Source organism: Scatophagus argus, chromosome 5 (genome assembly GCF_020382885.2).
Source record: "Scatophagus argus isolate fScaArg1 chromosome 5, fScaArg1.pri, whole genome shotgun sequence".
NCBI lineage: Eukaryota > Metazoa > Chordata > Actinopteri > Scatophagidae > Scatophagus > Scatophagus argus.
In genome coordinates this window covers 17,969,481-17,985,539 of record NC_058497.1, presented here as the reverse complement: position 1 = coordinate 17,985,539, position 16,059 = coordinate 17,969,481, and the positions used below count along the sequence as shown (strand labels likewise).

The 16,059-nt window shown below is 41.0% G+C and overlaps 2 protein-coding genes across 2 annotated transcripts; both read right to left on the bottom strand.

Moving 5' to 3' along the window:
• Window positions 1-2,835: 2,835 nt before the first annotated feature.
• LOC124059850 (extracellular calcium-sensing receptor-like) lies at window positions 2,836-8,491 on the bottom strand. Its single transcript, XM_046390230.1, has 9 exons — window positions 8,156-8,491; window positions 7,657-7,951; window positions 7,425-7,511; window positions 6,370-6,639; window positions 6,045-6,257; window positions 5,691-5,966; window positions 4,263-4,490; window positions 4,030-4,153; window positions 2,836-3,951 (listed from the first exon to the last, which is right to left on the bottom strand). Exons 1-9 carry the CDS (start codon window positions 8,398-8,400, stop codon window positions 3,041-3,043), a joined length of 2,649 nt encoding a protein of 882 aa, XP_046246186.1. The 5' UTR covers window positions 8,401-8,491; the 3' UTR covers window positions 2,836-3,040.
• A 1,466-nt stretch (window positions 8,492-9,957) lies between these two features.
• Window positions 9,958-14,395, bottom strand: LOC124058976 (extracellular calcium-sensing receptor-like). The gene is made up of 9 exons (XM_046388629.1): window positions 14,233-14,395; window positions 13,691-13,985; window positions 13,471-13,557; window positions 12,981-13,250; window positions 12,427-12,633; window positions 12,067-12,342; window positions 11,296-11,523; window positions 11,057-11,180; window positions 9,958-10,978 (listed from the first exon to the last, which is right to left on the bottom strand). Exons 1-9 carry the CDS (start codon window positions 14,340-14,342, stop codon window positions 10,068-10,070), a joined length of 2,508 nt encoding a protein of 835 aa, XP_046244585.1. The 5' UTR covers window positions 14,343-14,395; the 3' UTR covers window positions 9,958-10,067.
• Between the last annotated feature and the right edge of the window lie 1,664 nt (window positions 14,396-16,059).

Below are 16,059 nucleotides of genomic sequence, written 5' to 3'. Positions count from 1 at the left end.
GAATGCGCTGGTTCCTGCCTGGGGCAGGTCCAGCAATCCAGCTGCTATTACTGACCCCTTGAACCCAGACCTAGTTAATGTGCCGCCATGTTACCATGACTTAGCTGAGGTCTTCAGTAAAGCCAAAGCCATGTCCCTGCCGCCACATCGCACCTATGATTGTGCTACTGATCTTTTACCAGGTAGCACCCCCCCCCCCAGGGGCAGGTTGTTCTCTCTCTCAGCTCGCTCCAGAACACAAAGCCATGGAGGACTACGTGAGGGATTCTCTCGCCTCCGGAATTATTCACTATATTATTATTCCCTCCTCATCTCCTGCCGGCGCAGGATTCTTCTTTGTGGAGAAGAAGGACAAGACCCTCCGACCCTGCATCGATTACCGTGGCATCAATGACATAACAATCAAGAACAGGTACCCCCTTCCCCTCATCTCTACAGCTTTTGAGTTGTTGGAGGGTGCCACAATTTTCACCAAACTTGACCTCCGTAATGTATATCATCTCATTAGAATCAGGGAAGGAGATGAATGGAAGATGGCTTTTAACACCCCCACGGACCATTACGAATATCTTGTCATGCCTTTTGGTCTTACTAATGCTCCTGCTGTTTTCCAAAACCTGGTTAATGATGTGCTCCGTGACATGCTTAATGTTTTTGTTTTTATCTATTTAGATGACATCCTGATCTTTTTCCCTGATGAAGAGACCCACACTCGCCATGTCTGCTTGGGGCTTCAGCGGTTGCTTCAAAACCAACTGTTTGTGAAAACGGAGAAATGCGAATTTCACAAACCCTCTGTCTCATTCCTTGGGTTTGTGTTTGCTGAGGGGGAGGTTAGGATGGATCCCGGGAAGGTCTCTGCGGTGGTGGATTGGCCCACCCCCAGGTCATGCAAAGAGGTTCAAAGGTTTCTGGGTTTTGCCAACTTTTACAGAAAATTTATTCGTAACTATAGCACCGTAGCCTCACCTCTGCATGATCTGACCTCTCCCCACAGACCATTTGTCTGGAGCCCCGAATGTGAAGCTGCATTTCAGGGCCTCAAGAAAAGCTTCATCTCCGCCCATACTAACAAAACTGTCTGTCACTCTGGTATCGGTAAGACATTGTTTGTGGTACAACAATGTTTTTGGTGGCCCAAAATTACTCAGGATGTCACAGATTATGTCAATGCCTGCCCTGTGTGTGCCAGTAATAAAGTTTCTCATCAGAAACCCTCAGGAGAACTCAGGCCCTTGCCCATGCGACGCCCCTGGTCACCTATCTCCATGGACTTTGTCACGGGGCTGCCCCCTTCTAATGGTAACACAGTGTTTCTGACGGTGGTGGACAGACTCTCCAAGATGGTCCACTTTATTGCTCTTCCCAAGCTTCCCTCAGCCAAGGAAATGGCTGAGACCATGATGTCTAATGTGTTCCATCCATGTGAATCCATGGTTTCCCCATAGACATTGTTTCTGACCGTGGTCCACAGTTCATCTCGCAGTTCTGGAGGGAGTTCTGCAGCCTGCTTGGTGTCACTGTCAGCCTCTCTTCTGGTTTCCACCCATAGACCAATGAGCAGTCAGAGCGCCTCAACCAAGAATTGGAGACGGGTCTTTGTATCACCACAGCTCAGAATCCCGACACCTGGTCTCAGAAACTGGTTTGGGTTGAGCTTGCCCACAACACACTCCCGTCTGCCTCCACTGGTTTCTCTCCATTTCATACTGTTCATGGTCACCAACTCTCTCTATTCCCCACCATAGACCCGGAGTCCTCAGTACCATCCGCATTGGCCTTGGTGAGACGTTGTAGGAAAACCTGGGAGCGAGCCTGCCAGAACCTCCAATGGCAGTCCAACCTCTACAAGGCAGCCGCGGACCGTAAGCGGACTCCCGCCCCTCGCTACAGGAACGGTCAAAGGATGTGGTTATCCACCAAGAACTTGCCACTTCGGGTGGAGTCCAAGAAACTCGCTCCCAGGTTTGTTGGTCTGTTTCCCATCGCCAAGGTCATCATCCCAGTCACTGTCCAGCTGAAGCTCCCAAGGTCAATGCGGATTCACCCCACGTTTCATGTCAGCCAGGTCAAACACGTCAGAACCAGTCCCTCAGTCCTCAGCCTCACGTTTTTTCACAGTCATAGTCATAGCTTTGTAGTGTTTGATCCCTGCTAGTTTTTTGACCTTGCCTTTTTGCCTCACGATTTGGATACCTTTGCCTGGTTTGACTGCTTCTCTGTGTACCCGACCTCTGCCTGGAATAAACCTTGTTTTCTGCTCTACCAATTCGAGTCGTGCTTTTGAGTCCTAGTTTCACCGAGCAAAGTTCTTGACACCATCCACACAAACTGAGTGACAGGGCAAGCAGGAGACCAGTGAGGGAGGCCATCAAGGCACCCATAACTACTCTGAAGGAGTTACATGCTTCGGTGACAGCTTTTGCCTGTGTTCTCCACCAGTCAAAATCTTTTGGGAGAAAACTACTGTTGAAGAAAGCTCAGAATAAATCTCGACTGAAGTTTGCCCAGAGGCAAGGTCAACTGGAAGAAGGGGATGTGTCTGGGTCCCACTCTTTTAGTATTTTGTTGTAACCCACAGCCAAGGGCAGTGGGAAGGGTGTGAGGTCAGACCATAGGGTGAGCTAAAATGATGGGCTCAGAAAGATCTGCGGTGCGAGCATGAAACTTCCACTTGCAGAAGACCACTTCTTGCACAACCTCAGGGCATATCCGCATCATCTCAAGACAGGTCACAAATAAATGCATATAAGAAAGAAAGAAAGAAAGTGACATATTTTGTCATTATAATGATATCAAATGAAAACAGATCATCTTTTCTCAATTAAAGTAACATATATTTTAATCATGTGTTCAGTCAGGTGTTTATGGAGGTTAATATACACAGAAATTTTGGATTCAGGCACATTTGTTCTGGATCAGCCCAGCTTTTTCAGCATGTTAACATTGTTGTTGTACAGTTGCTACTAGTAACTGCTTATGTTCTTGTGTTGTTTCGAGTGAAAGGATTCATTCTGTTCAACGAAATTAAGTGCAGCTTTTATTTATGAATGCCTCGACCCATGATAGCTTTCTTTGTGTTCCTCTCTGGTCTCAGCAGGATTATGTAACATTTGGGTCCAAACAGTGCTACCAGGAGGCCAAAACTGGAGGCCAGGATGGCAAATACCTCCACTGCATCTGCATATTTGCCTGGTGAGCTGACATAAGCAGGGACAAAGGCCACCCACACAGCACAGAAGATCAGCATGCTGAAAGTGATGAGTTTGGCCTCATTGAAACTATCTGGAAGGTTCCTTGCTATAAATGCAATCACAAAACTGAGAATAGCCAGGGAGCCGATATAGCTCAGTAAAACTGCAAAACCAATTGTGGACCCAACTACACACTCATAAACAATCTTATCATTGTTGTATTGAGTGTTTCTATGAGGAACTGGGGAGGCAGATACAATCCAGGCAGTGCAGATTGCTGCCTGAACAGAAGTGAGAACAATGACTGTCCCTCTCTGCTGCATAGCACCAAACCACTTCAGACTGGCTCCACCTCCTGGCTTGGAGGCCTTGAACACAGCCAGGACCACCACAGTTTTTACCAGGATACATGAGATGCAAAGCACAAAACTGATCCCAAATGCTGCATGTCTCAGCTGGCACGTCCACAGTCTGGGACGACCGATAAACAGCAGTGAACACAGGAAACATAACTTAAGTGACAGCAGTAACTGAAAACTCAGTTCTGAATTGTTGGCGCGTATTATAGGTGTTGTATAATGATAGATGAAGATGCCGAGGACAACAGCACACATACATGTACCCAGCAATGCAGCAGCTGTCAAGCAGATACCCAGAGGTTCATGGTAGGAGAGAAACTCTATTTTCTTGGGAACGCAGTGGTCACGCTGGAGGTTGGGCCAGAAGTCCTCTGGACAACTGGTGCACTCCAATGAGTCTGTTAAAAGAGGGACAGTCTTGAGATACGTGTTTGTATAATATTTCTAAACTGCAATGTTTAAAACTGTATGCTAACCAGTCTCATTGCTGATCTTTCCCTCAGAACAAGGGATGCAGTCAAAGCAGCACACAGGTTCCCCTTTCTTTCTGGCCACACGGGTACCTGGAGGACAGCTCTCACTGCACACTGACCGGGGTGGCTATAGGGGGAAAAAATCAACATGTTACTAATTGAATATTATTCTAAACTGTTTTCAGTGTCAGTTTTCTTTTGGCTACAAAATCGTTGTCTTAAAAATCATTAGTAACCTCTTTTGATTCAAAGTTCCAGAAGATTTTGTCTGCATCAATTGTGAGTTCTTCATCTTTGAAGGCTGACTTCTTAACCTCACCCACATTCTGAAGTTTAGTTCTTCCATCAGGGAGCCACAGCCAGTTCATGATATCATATATTGGTAAGGCATCACCATTCTCATCAAATGACACTTGATCACCAAATGATGTGGTGAAGTTGACCTTTTCCAAATAATACACCAGCTATATGAATATCAGATAAAAGGTTAGAGAAAAACCAAAGAGAACACATTAAAAAAGAATTATACAATGTACAATGTATATGACTATAATGGACAAAACAATTGCTAGTTTTCAGTAATCAAAATGCATACTGCACTGATGAATATATGAAGACACTGAATAGTAAACATTATGCTGTATGTCTGAAATAAGGGCTGTGGATGACATAAAAAATAAAGAAATTTTCATATTTTTTTAGACTAAGTGTATTAGTAAATACTCAACTTCAAAGCTTTGAAGCTTTTATGTTTTGTTTTGTTGTTTTGTTTTTAAAAAAAAAAAAAATAAGCGGCTAAATGAAAGTCCAGGTGACATTGACAGTGATTATGCTGAACATTGAAACCAAAACATTTTCTTTATAACATTTTTGCAAAATATTCTACCTAAAACTTTCAGTAGAATTATCATACAGTTATCATACAGTTCTTACATATAGTTATCATACAGTTTCTAAATTGTGTACATTATGTTCTGGTTGGAAGATGGTGAAACTGTGATCATCTGACAATGGTAAAGCTCTATAGTATAACATTTACTTTTTTATGCAATAATCCATAAATGAAAGGGAAAATCCACCATTTCAGTTTTATCTTATCTTATTGTTCTATCTTTTTTTTGTCAAGGGATCACAGGCAAAGTTTACATCCTTACAAAATATGTTATGCACTGTGTCCAGCACCTCCGTTAACAACTCTTTTGTGGTTGAGACTTTTGGTCTGTCAGTTGTCTGCATCACTCTGTAACGCAGGAAAACTTCCAGCTAGGAGACTGCCCTGCCCACTGAACCATGTTATATATACCTTGCTGTATACTGCTGTTAAAAGAAGCTTTGGAACATATCAGAAAAGATTTCTCTGCAGACTGCACAAAACAAAACAAAATAAAAGTCTGTATCTAATCTGTTTTGTCAGTTGATAGATGATGGAAATGTCCCTACAACAGGTAGCAAACAGGTAGCGAAAGTTGTTACATGAAATTTGTCGGCACTAGATGTTACACTAGAGCAAAATTAAAGAAGGCTGGGAGAAGAAAAAATGGAGAAACTTGGACTGCAACACATACAGTATTCTGGACTGTGTTTCATCCTACACTCTAAATTATCTACTACAATAAACATTTAACAAACCACATGAACAGGTGGCATGTAATCTGATATCATACCTGCCATGGCTCCAGTTCTTTCAAACTGCCACAGCTGTGTCCTCTGAAAGGCCCTCTGCCTGGCACACAGCGCAGCATGTCATCAAGAGCATATGCCAGTGCATACACAGCCTTGTACACATTGTACTCTGACCTGAGGTCTGAAACATCCAATAACTCAGTCTCCACACTTTCTAGATCTTCCTGCCCAGTGCATAATGCTCCCCCAGCATCTACCCAACCTGCTGGAGGTGGTGCAAATCTACACTGAAATGTGTATTCCCAAAACTGGTTGATCTGAAATATATTCAAAATAATGTGATGTAAACAATGATATTGTTCTTGCAGTTACTAGATCAGATTTCATGATTAAACTCTCACCACGTTATTGCCATAGCTGTTGTTGTTGTGTAGGTCAGGACGTGTTTGTAAGAGGAATTCCCTGAGGCCTGGGATTTCTCCTCGACGGATGGCGATACCCAGTGTGCCAGCCAGGTGTGGCGTGAGGTGGGGAGTGTGGAGCACAGTAGCTGCTGTCCAAGATTCACTGGTAATCCACTGCAGGCCTGTAACATTCTGCCTCACCACCTGTGTGTGTATATATGTACATTTATTTTATATAACATCATACAAACATGTTGAGTTTTATCAGTATGTTAAGTTATAATCCTTATTCTATAAGTTGTGTTTCATGCCCAACCTCTTCCATGAGGTTCATCATATGAGTTTCCTGTGCAAACACAATGACCACTCGAGCTGTAGATTTCGTCAGCACATCCACAATCCTCCTGATTTCATCTTGGTCATTGTCCCAAGGCAAAACCTCCAAATAGGCCAGACACCCTGCACCAGACTGAACAAGGTCAGATTGGAAGGATCGGGAAGCGTGAAGTCCATAGTCATCATCACTGATCAACAGGCCAACCCAAGTCCAGCCAAAGTGGTTTAGAATCTGGATCATAGCACGGACCTGAGTGAATTGAGCGCGAAAAGATGAAAGTACAGGCTGAAATATTTTTTCACTTCAAAATTCGCTGAACAGGTTTAACATTAGACCTTTTAGTGGACCTTTAATTATTGCCTTGCAGTTTTCTGTGAGACCAGTGACAAAAAGAACATGACCAAAGGTACATAAACATGGGAATGTATTTATCTGTCACGATATGTCGGCGTCGCTGACGCAGAAATTTAATGAACCCCGATGCAGAGTCAAAAGGAGCAGGCGAGGTGGAGGTCCAAAAACAATGGTCTTTTATTAAACAAAGCTAAACTCAAATAACACACCTACTGTGGCAAAAACTCCTGGGCAAACATGGCAAAGTACAACAAAAGGTTCCTAGCATGACATGGAAATAACGCAGATCTTGGCATGGCTTGGGGGGAAAAAATGCAGACGCTCAGACAAAGGTGACTGGGAAGACAAGGACTAAATAGACAGGACAACGAGACACAGGTGACACACATCAGGAGGGAGAAAGTAATCAGGAAAACTAAAAGCAAAGCTATATGAAAACAGGACGCACAGGGGAAGTGACCCTTTTCAAAATAAAACAGGACATGACAAAAACCTTTAACATAATACATGGAAGCACAAGACAAACATGGAACATGGCACATGGACAGAAATCAAAAGACAAAGCATAACAAAAAACCTAGGCATGACATTATCATTGCAAAAAAAAAAAAAAAAAAAACGTCTGAGGAATGTTTCATATGCTATCCTTTTTGCATTTAATTTTGCTGATATCTGGTCACCTGGAAAGCATCACTTGGTATTGTCCTGAAGAAGGATGGAAACTTTTGCCGGTCACTCAGACAGGAACATGTGGCAAAATAACTCACCTGTAAAAGAAACACACTGTATATGAAGTCTTTCAAGCTCTTTCATGTTTTAAGGATGATACTTTATGGTTACAAGTGATTTCAAATTTTAATTTAAATTAGAACAATCAAATACATCCTGAAAAAAGCAATGTGAAAAACTTACCATAGGCACTCTGTACAAGCCTAAGACACTTGAGATGGCAATAGAATGTGTAGAGGAAGAATCACCCACAATCCCGAGTACTGAAAGGGTTCCAACACAAGTCTCGTCTAACATAAACTGATCCTCTTGACCACTGACTAAGGACAATGCTGCACGAAATCCAACCCCTGGATTAGCACAATTATCATAAAGACTGTATCCCAGAGTCACATTAGGTAGCAGGTTGGAGTTTCTGTTGATCTCATCAATAGCAAAGGCCATGGTCTGTGCCCGTCTAAATCCTACAACATCAAAACTAACAAACACACACACAAAAACACTGATGAAAAATGTGACATACACAAATTCTGCATATATGTACATGTTTTGCAAACACTCTTGACAGTTGAGAGAATAATTCTTAAAAAATAAGCAGTATGTTTAAAGAGTAATATTTGATGATAAAAAAATATTTAAAAATCCCCAATTTCTGTTTTTGCTGCTGTCCTGACAGACTCACCCATGACAGGTGGGCTGTTGTGGTTCTGATGTAAAAGACATGTCAGGAAAAACAGTAAAGAAGTGGATCAGGAACAGCCCACCTAGAACCAAATCTCCAGGCTTGTGCATCCCATTTAAATGAAAACGTTGCTGTAACTGGCAGGAGGAGGAAGAAAGAGAGGAGGACTCAGCAGAAGAAACAAACTGATACAACAACATGAAACACATAAGCAAGAGCAAGTTGAATTCTAAAAACGCCCGCATGACTTTCCTTCTGTATGCCTCTTTTCTGAGCCCAGTCAGTCTCACTGGTATGTCAACCCCTTTCTGTTGACTTACAGCTTTTAATCTTCAACACCACCCACCAGGGCATAAGCACAACTAGGGGCAGGGCTGAAAATGCTTGAATGACCATATTTCTAACCCCAAATGTAAGTTGTGGATGGCTGTAATAATTAGGTCTACTAATTTGTGCACATTAGTCATTACAGTATCATGTATTCATTCATTTATTTTGTCATATTAAGTGGTCTGACATATCTGATATGTAGTAGATCAAATAGTACTTTTTTATGTTGCTGTAAAACAAACAAGTTTCATCAGAATAACTCTGCATTTAAATACCTGATCAGATAAATATGTGTCTCAGAAGAGGCACTTTGTACAGAGTATGATTCAAAATTTTATGCGTGAACAAAATACCAATTTCAATTCACAAAAGGCATAATTCAAACCTTAGTGTATGCATTAATTAATCAAAGATTAAGACTTTAAACAATGAAATATGAGATCGCCTTGTTGTCAATGTACACAAGACAGCTCACATTTATTTTTTCAAACTAACCTACTACTTACACATAACTACAGTCACCCACACAAATGCATTTCATCAGAGGTCTGAGTGCAGTCCCATTTTTTTCTGTGCCTCTGGAGCAATTCTCCACTAGATGGCATTATGTCCAATGAAATATTTCTCATTTTCCCTTTTCCTATTTTAAGATTTACTATTGCATTTGACAAATAATAACTTATCAGCTAATATATATGATTAGTTGTCCAGAAACATATGTAAAATACAGATGACCCCATTAGACCTTTGTCTGTCTAATTTTCAGTGTTGTAAATGTTCTCATTATATTGTTATGATTCATATGCATTTTCAATTTTTTGACACCCACAGTGAGAGACGTGAAGTAAAGTACAACATGCATGAAACCTGATAAAGAGTTTTAATTACTTTCACTATAATAATAGTGAGTGCTTCACATACTGTACTCTTTCATGCAGGATGACTTTACTCAGCTTCCCTATACAACAGGCAATGACAAAGGATACCGCTTTTAGAGACTGCAAAAACTTATTACACCAGTGAAGATAATGTAACTTTTTTTTCTGTGGAAACTATCCTGATCTTGACTGCCATTTTATCTGAAGTACTGAGCCTGTGCATGCTGTGATTCTGATAATTTTATTTATTTATTTTAATTTTGAGTCCAGTTGGCTGAGAAGCATGCTGAGCTAGAACAATGGGCTCAGGAGGATGTGCCGTGCTAGCATCAAACTTGCACTTGTAAAAGACCACTCCTTGTACAACCTCAGGGCCCCAAGTCCTGAAAACTGCAAGCGATGCTAGGATGACTGGGTCTTCATTTATAAAGCCAGAAAGGGCTGGGCAGATCAGAAGAAACTGAGGTGGGCAATATAAAAAGCAGTTGAGCATATCCACATCATCTCAAGACAGGTCACAAATAATAGTGACATCAAATGAAAACAGATCATCTTTTTTTCAAAGAAAGTAGCATATATTTTAATTATGTGTTCTGTCAGGTGTTTATGGAGGTTAATATACACAGAAATTTCATGTTCAGGCACAATTGTTTGGCATCAGCCCCACTTTATCAGCACTTTTATTTTGAAATAAAGTGCAGCTTTTATGTCTTTATACCTCGACCCATGATAGCTTTCTTTGTGTTCCTCTCTGGTCTCAGCAGGATTATGTAACATTTGGGTCCAAACAGTGCTACCAAGAGGCCAAAACTGGAGGCCAGGATGGCAAATACCTCCACTGCATCTGCATATTTGCCCGGTGAGCTGACATAAGCAGGGACAAAGGCCACCCACACAGCACAGAAGATCAGCATGCTGAAAGTGATGAGTTTGGCCTCATTGAAACTATCTGGGAGTTTTCTTGCTATAAATGCAATCAGAAAACTGAGGATAGCTAGTAAACCAATATAACCCAATAAAACTGCAAAACCAACTGTGGACCCAACTACACACTCATATACTATTTTGTCATTGTTGTATTGAGTGTTTTCATGGGGAACTGGGGAGGCAGATGTAATCCAAGCAGTGCAGATTGCTGCCTGAATAGAAGTGAGAACCATGACTGTCCCTCTCTGCTGCATAGCACCAAACCATTTCAGACTGGCTCCACCTCCTGGCTTGGAAGCCTTGAACACAGCCAGAACCACCACGGTTTTCACCAGGATACATGAGATGCAAAGCACAAAACTGATCCCAAATGCTGCGTGTCTCAGCTGGCATGTCCACAGTCTGGGACGACCAATAAACAGCAGTGAACACAGGAAACATAACTTAAGTGACAGCAATAACTGAAAACTCAGTTCTGAATTGTTGGCGCGTACTATAGGTGTTCTGCGATGACAGATGAAGATGCCGAGGACAACAGCACACATACAGGTGCCCAGTAATGTAGCAGCTGTCAGGCCAATACCCAGAGGTTCATGGTAGGAGAGGAACTCTGTTTCCTTGGGAACACAGTGATCATGCTGGGGGCTGGACCAGAAGTCCTCTGGACAACTGGTGCACTCCAATGAGTCTGTGAAAAGAGGAACAGTGTTGAGATACATGTTCATATTATATTTCCAAATTTCAATATTTAAAATTCAATACAAACCAGTCTCATTGCTGATCTTTCCCTCAGAACAAGGGATGCAGTCAAAGCAGCACACAGGTTCCCCTTTCTTTCTGGCCATGCGGGTACCTGGAGGACAGCTCTCACTGCACACTGACCGGGGTGGCTATTGGGAAAAGAAATCAACATGCTACTGATTGAAAATTATTCTACATTTCTTTCAATGTTATAATCAGCTATCAATGGAATACAACATGGGTGTCTTAAAAATCATTAGTAACCTTTTTTGATTCAAAGTTCCAGAAGATTTTGTGTGCATCAATTGTGAGTTCTTCACCTTTGAAGGCTGACTTCTTAACCTCACCCACATTCTGAAGTTTAGTGGTTCCATCAGGGAGCCACAGCCAGTTCATGATATCATATATTGGTAAGGCATCACCATTCTCATCAAATGTCACTTGATCACCAAATGATGTGGTGAAGTTGACCTTATCTAAATAATACACCAGCTATGTGAATATCAGAATAATGGATAGAGAAAAACCAAAGAGAATTATACAACATACAATGTATAATGTATGCATGACTACAATGAATACAACAGTACAACACTAAGTCATCAGAATGCATCCTGCGCTTATGAACTATGAAGACATTAAAGAGGTCACATTATGCTGTATGTCTGAAATAAGGATTGTGGATCACAGCTCCAGTTTAGAAACGTTCCTGCCATTTAAAACCATGACTCTTTACCTTGCTCTATGCTTTTGCAATATGAAGATGTGAAACATATAAGCACAGAATAATTTATTTTTCAACTCAAAAATCAGCACAAAGGTTTTTATCCATTCAATCTTTTTTTTCTTATGTACGTAAGCGTAAATAATCCTCACAACAACTGGAAAACTGAAATGAGAAATCAGATCAAATTGCAACACACAGTTTACTAAGAGGATAGAGTCCGGTCCTACACTCTAAATATTATAATGCATGAAACAATTGCCACCAGGATTTAGCCATATAAACAGGTGGCATGCATAGTGGTATCATACCTGCCATGGCTCCAGTCCTTTCAAACTGCCACAGCTGTGTCCTCTGAAAGGCCCTCTGCCTGGCACACAGCGCAGCATGTCATCGAGAGCATATGCCAGTGCATACACAGCCTTGTACACATTGTACTCTGAACTGAGGTCTGAAACATCCATGAGCTCAGTCTCCACACTTTCCAGATCTTCTTGTCCAGTGCATAATGCTTCCCCAGCATCTACCCAGTCTGCTGGAGGTGGTGCAAATCTACATTGAAATGTGTATTCCCAAAACTGGTTGATCTGAAATATATTCAAAGTATTGTTTTAGACAAAATTACATTAGTCATGTAATGTCTAGATCAGACTGCATGATTAAACTCTCACCATGCTGTTTCCATAGCTGTTGTTGTTGTGTAGGTCAGGACGTGTTTGTAAGAGGAATTCTCTGAGGCCTGGGATTTCTCCTCGGCGGATGGCGATACCCAGTGTGCCAGCCAGGTATGGCGTGAGGTGAGGAGTGTGGAGCGCAGTAGCTGCTGTCCAAGCTTCACTGGCCATCCACTGCAGGCCTGTCACATTCTGCCTCGCCACCTGTGCATTATAATAAATATAGAAATTCACACTCTCATGCCACTAAAGTTGTGTCTAGTCCTCTGAATTATGTGCAGTTTACACAGTTATCTTTCCTCCTCATTCATTAATGGATGGAATCCAATGTTTTCCAGAAGATATGAGTAACATTATACTTATCATAATTACAGGTCTGTGGAATGTGAATGAATGAACTTTTGCCATTCTAAAACTAACAGCTATGAGTACCAAATAAATATATTTTAACAGGACAAGATCTCATTGTAATTTTAAGCTATTAGTGTGATAAATAAAAGATTAATTTTATCACTATATTCAGTTATAAAAAAGTTTATTTCATGCCCAACCTCTTCCATGAGGTTACTCATGTGACCCTCATTTGCAAACAAAATGACCACACGAGCTGTCGATTTCTTCATTACATCCACAATCCTTCTTAATTCATCTTGGTCATTGTCCCAAGGTAAAACCTCCACATAGGCCAGACAACCTCTACCAGACTGAACCAGGTCAGATTGGAAGGATCGGGCAGCATGAAGTCCATAGTCATCATCACTGATCAACAGGCCAACCCAAGTCCAGCCAAAGTGGTTTAGAATCTGAATCATCGCACGCACCTGAGAGAATACAGAGTGAAAGAATTAGAGTACAGGCTGAAATATTCTTTCAATGGAAAGCATGCTGAACAGGTTGAAAAATAGACTTTGAGTAGACTTTTAATTATTGCCTTTCAGCTTTCTTTTAATGAAAGGCAAATCAGTGACAAAAATGTGAGCAGAGTTACACAAGTTGACATGCTTTTTTAATTGCATTTTCATTTTGCTGATATTTGGTCACCTGGAAAGCATCACTTGGTATTGTCCTGAAGAAGGATGGAAACTTTTGCCGGTCACTCAAACAGGAACATGTGGCAAAATAACTCACCTGTGAAAGAGACACACTGTATATGAAGTACTACAAGCTCTTTCAACTTTTTAGAGTTTACAATTGATATTAAATTTGAATTTAAATCAAAATGATGCAAAACTGTCCGGAAAAGGTAATGTGAAAAACTTACCATAGGTACTCTGTACAAGCCTAAGACACTGGAGATGGCAATAGAACGAGTAGAAGAAGCATCACCCACAATCCCCACTACTGGAGGGGTTCCAACACAAGTCTCATCTAAGATAAACTGCTCCTCTTGTCCACTGACTAAGGACAATGCTGCACGAAATCCAATCTCTAGATTAGCACAATTATCATAAAGACTGTATCCCAGAGTCACATTAGGTAGCAGGTTGGAGTTTCTGTTGATCTCATCGATAGCAAAGGCCATGGTCTGTGCCCGTCTAAATCCTATAAGATCAAAACTAACACAAAAAAATACAGCTGGTTACTAGTGACAAATACAACATACACTAAATCAGCCAACGTGTACATGTGACACAACTAAAGATTTTGAAATAATGTATGATAGCTGAATTCATAAACATTACAAAATAAACAGTGTATTTAAAATATAATAGATTTAATGCACAATCTAATTCTTTCAAATACATGTGGATAAATGGATTGATTTTCCACAGTTTCTGCTTTTTGCTGTCCTGACAGACTCACCCATGACAGGTGGGCTGTTGTGGTTCTGATGTAAAAGACATGTCAGGAAAAACAGTAAAGAAGTGGATCAGGAACAGCCCACCTAGAACCAAATCTCCAGTCTTATGCATCCCATTTGAATGAAAATGTTGATGTAACTGGCAGGAGGAGGAAGTAAGGGTGGAGGACTCAGCATAAGAAAAGGAGGGATGCAACCACATGAAACACATAAGCAAGAGCAAGTTGAATTCTAAAAATGCCCACATGACTTTCCTCTTGTTTACCCCTTTTGTGAGTCCAGTCAGTCTCCCTGGTATGTCGTACCCTTTCTGTTGACTTGCATCTTTTAATCTTCAACACCACCCACCAGGGCATAAGCACAACTAGGGGCAGGGCCTAAAATTGTTTAACAGCCATTTTGCCAAATTGAAGGTCTGGTTGGCCGTTATGATGTGTTCTTGTAAAATGTGCATTATATTAATTACAGTATTGTATGATAATTTTATGTTTCGAATGTCACATTGAGTGGTCTAACATATCTGATATGTTAAATTGTAGATGCTTGCATTTTGTTTAAAATACAAGTTTTTATAGATTCACTCAGAGTTTAAAATCTGTTAAAATAAGTGTGGGTCTCAGAAAAAAAACCTGTACTCAGTATAATTCAGTATATAAGTATATGAAATTCAACACACAAAAGGAGAAATCGGCCCCTAGTTGGTGCTTATCAAAAAGAAAGATTTTAAACAAGTAAATCAATTGTGACAATACACAAGGTAACTGAGATTTGTTCATTCACACTTAGCAGTTACACATAAAACTTTTCTCTTCCATGCAGGAAAACTTTACTCTGTTTTAACTTTTGCCTGGGTTCTCCACCAGTCAAAACCTTTTGGGGGAAAACTACTGGTGAAGAAAGCTCAAAATAAATCTCGACTGAAGTTTGCCCAGAGGCAAGGTCAACTGGAAGAAGGTTCTTTTGTCTGAAAAGACCAAAGTGCAGCTTTTGACCATCAGACTGGACACATTGTTTCGCAGACACTAAATCCTGCACATCACCACGAACTGCTTCTCAGCAGCAGGTCCTGGAAGGCTTGTAAAGGTAGAAGGTAAAATATATGCCTTGTAGGGGATGTTTCTGGGTGTCAGTCTTTTAGTATTTGGTTGTAACCCACAGCCAAGGACAGTGGGAAGGGTGTGAGGTCAGACCATAGGCTGAGCTAAAATAATGTGCTCAGGAAGGTGTGGGTATGAGACTTCCACTTGCAAAAGACCACTTCTTGCACAACCTCAGGACCCCACATCCTGAAGTGATATTAAGAAACCTGGTTCTTGATTCACGAATCCGGAAAGGGCTGAGCAGACCAGGTGAATTGAGTGTGTTGATTAAAATAAGGTGACCAAGAAGGACATGAACTGTCTGAGGGGAACTGATGGGCAGGTGGAGAGTGGCAGCAATAGAAATAGCCTGGGAAAGGGGCAATGTAACTGGAGGGACAGACGGAGACATGATGTCACACTTTGTGACATTTGATGATGGAAACTGTAATAAAAACAGAGCATATCCACATCATATCAAGACAAGTCACAAATAAATGCACATAATGATATCAAATGAGAACAGATGATCTTTTTTCAAAGAAAGTGAAATGTATTTTAATCATGTGCTCAGTCAGGTGTTTATGGAGGTAAAAAAACACAGAAATTTCATATTGAAGCACATTTGTTCAGCATCAGCTCAGCTTTTTCAGCATGTTAACATTTCTGCCACTTTTAACTGCTTATATTCTTGTGTTGCTTCAAGTGAAAGGATTCATTGTGTTAAACAAAATTAAGTGCAGCTTTTAT

Excerpts from the sequence above, each read along its gene's own strand:
- LOC124059850 (XM_046390230.1), bottom strand. The coding sequence starts at position 8,400 with ATGCGGGCGTTTTTAGAATTCAACTTGCTCTTGCTTATGTGTTTCATG. Across the intron at positions 6,258-6,369 it reads TGATGAACCTCATGGAAGAG|GTGGTGAGGCAGAATGTTAC; the intron begins GTTGGGCATGAA and ends ATACACACACAG. Across the intron at positions 4,491-5,690 it reads AAGAACTGGAGCCATGGCAG|CTGGTGTATTATTTGGAAAA; the intron begins GTATGATATCAG and ends ATATTCATATAG.
- LOC124058976 (XM_046388629.1), bottom strand. The coding sequence starts at position 14,342 with ATGCATAAGACTGGAGATTTGGTTCTAGGTGGGCTGTTCCTGATCCAC. Across the intron at positions 12,634-12,980 it reads TGAGTAACCTCATGGAAGAG|GTGGCGAGGCAGAATGTGAC; the intron begins GTTGGGCATGAA and ends TATAATGCACAG. Across the intron at positions 11,524-12,066 it reads AAGGACTGGAGCCATGGCAG|CTGGTGTATTATTTAGATAA; the intron begins GTATGATACCAC and ends ATATTCACATAG.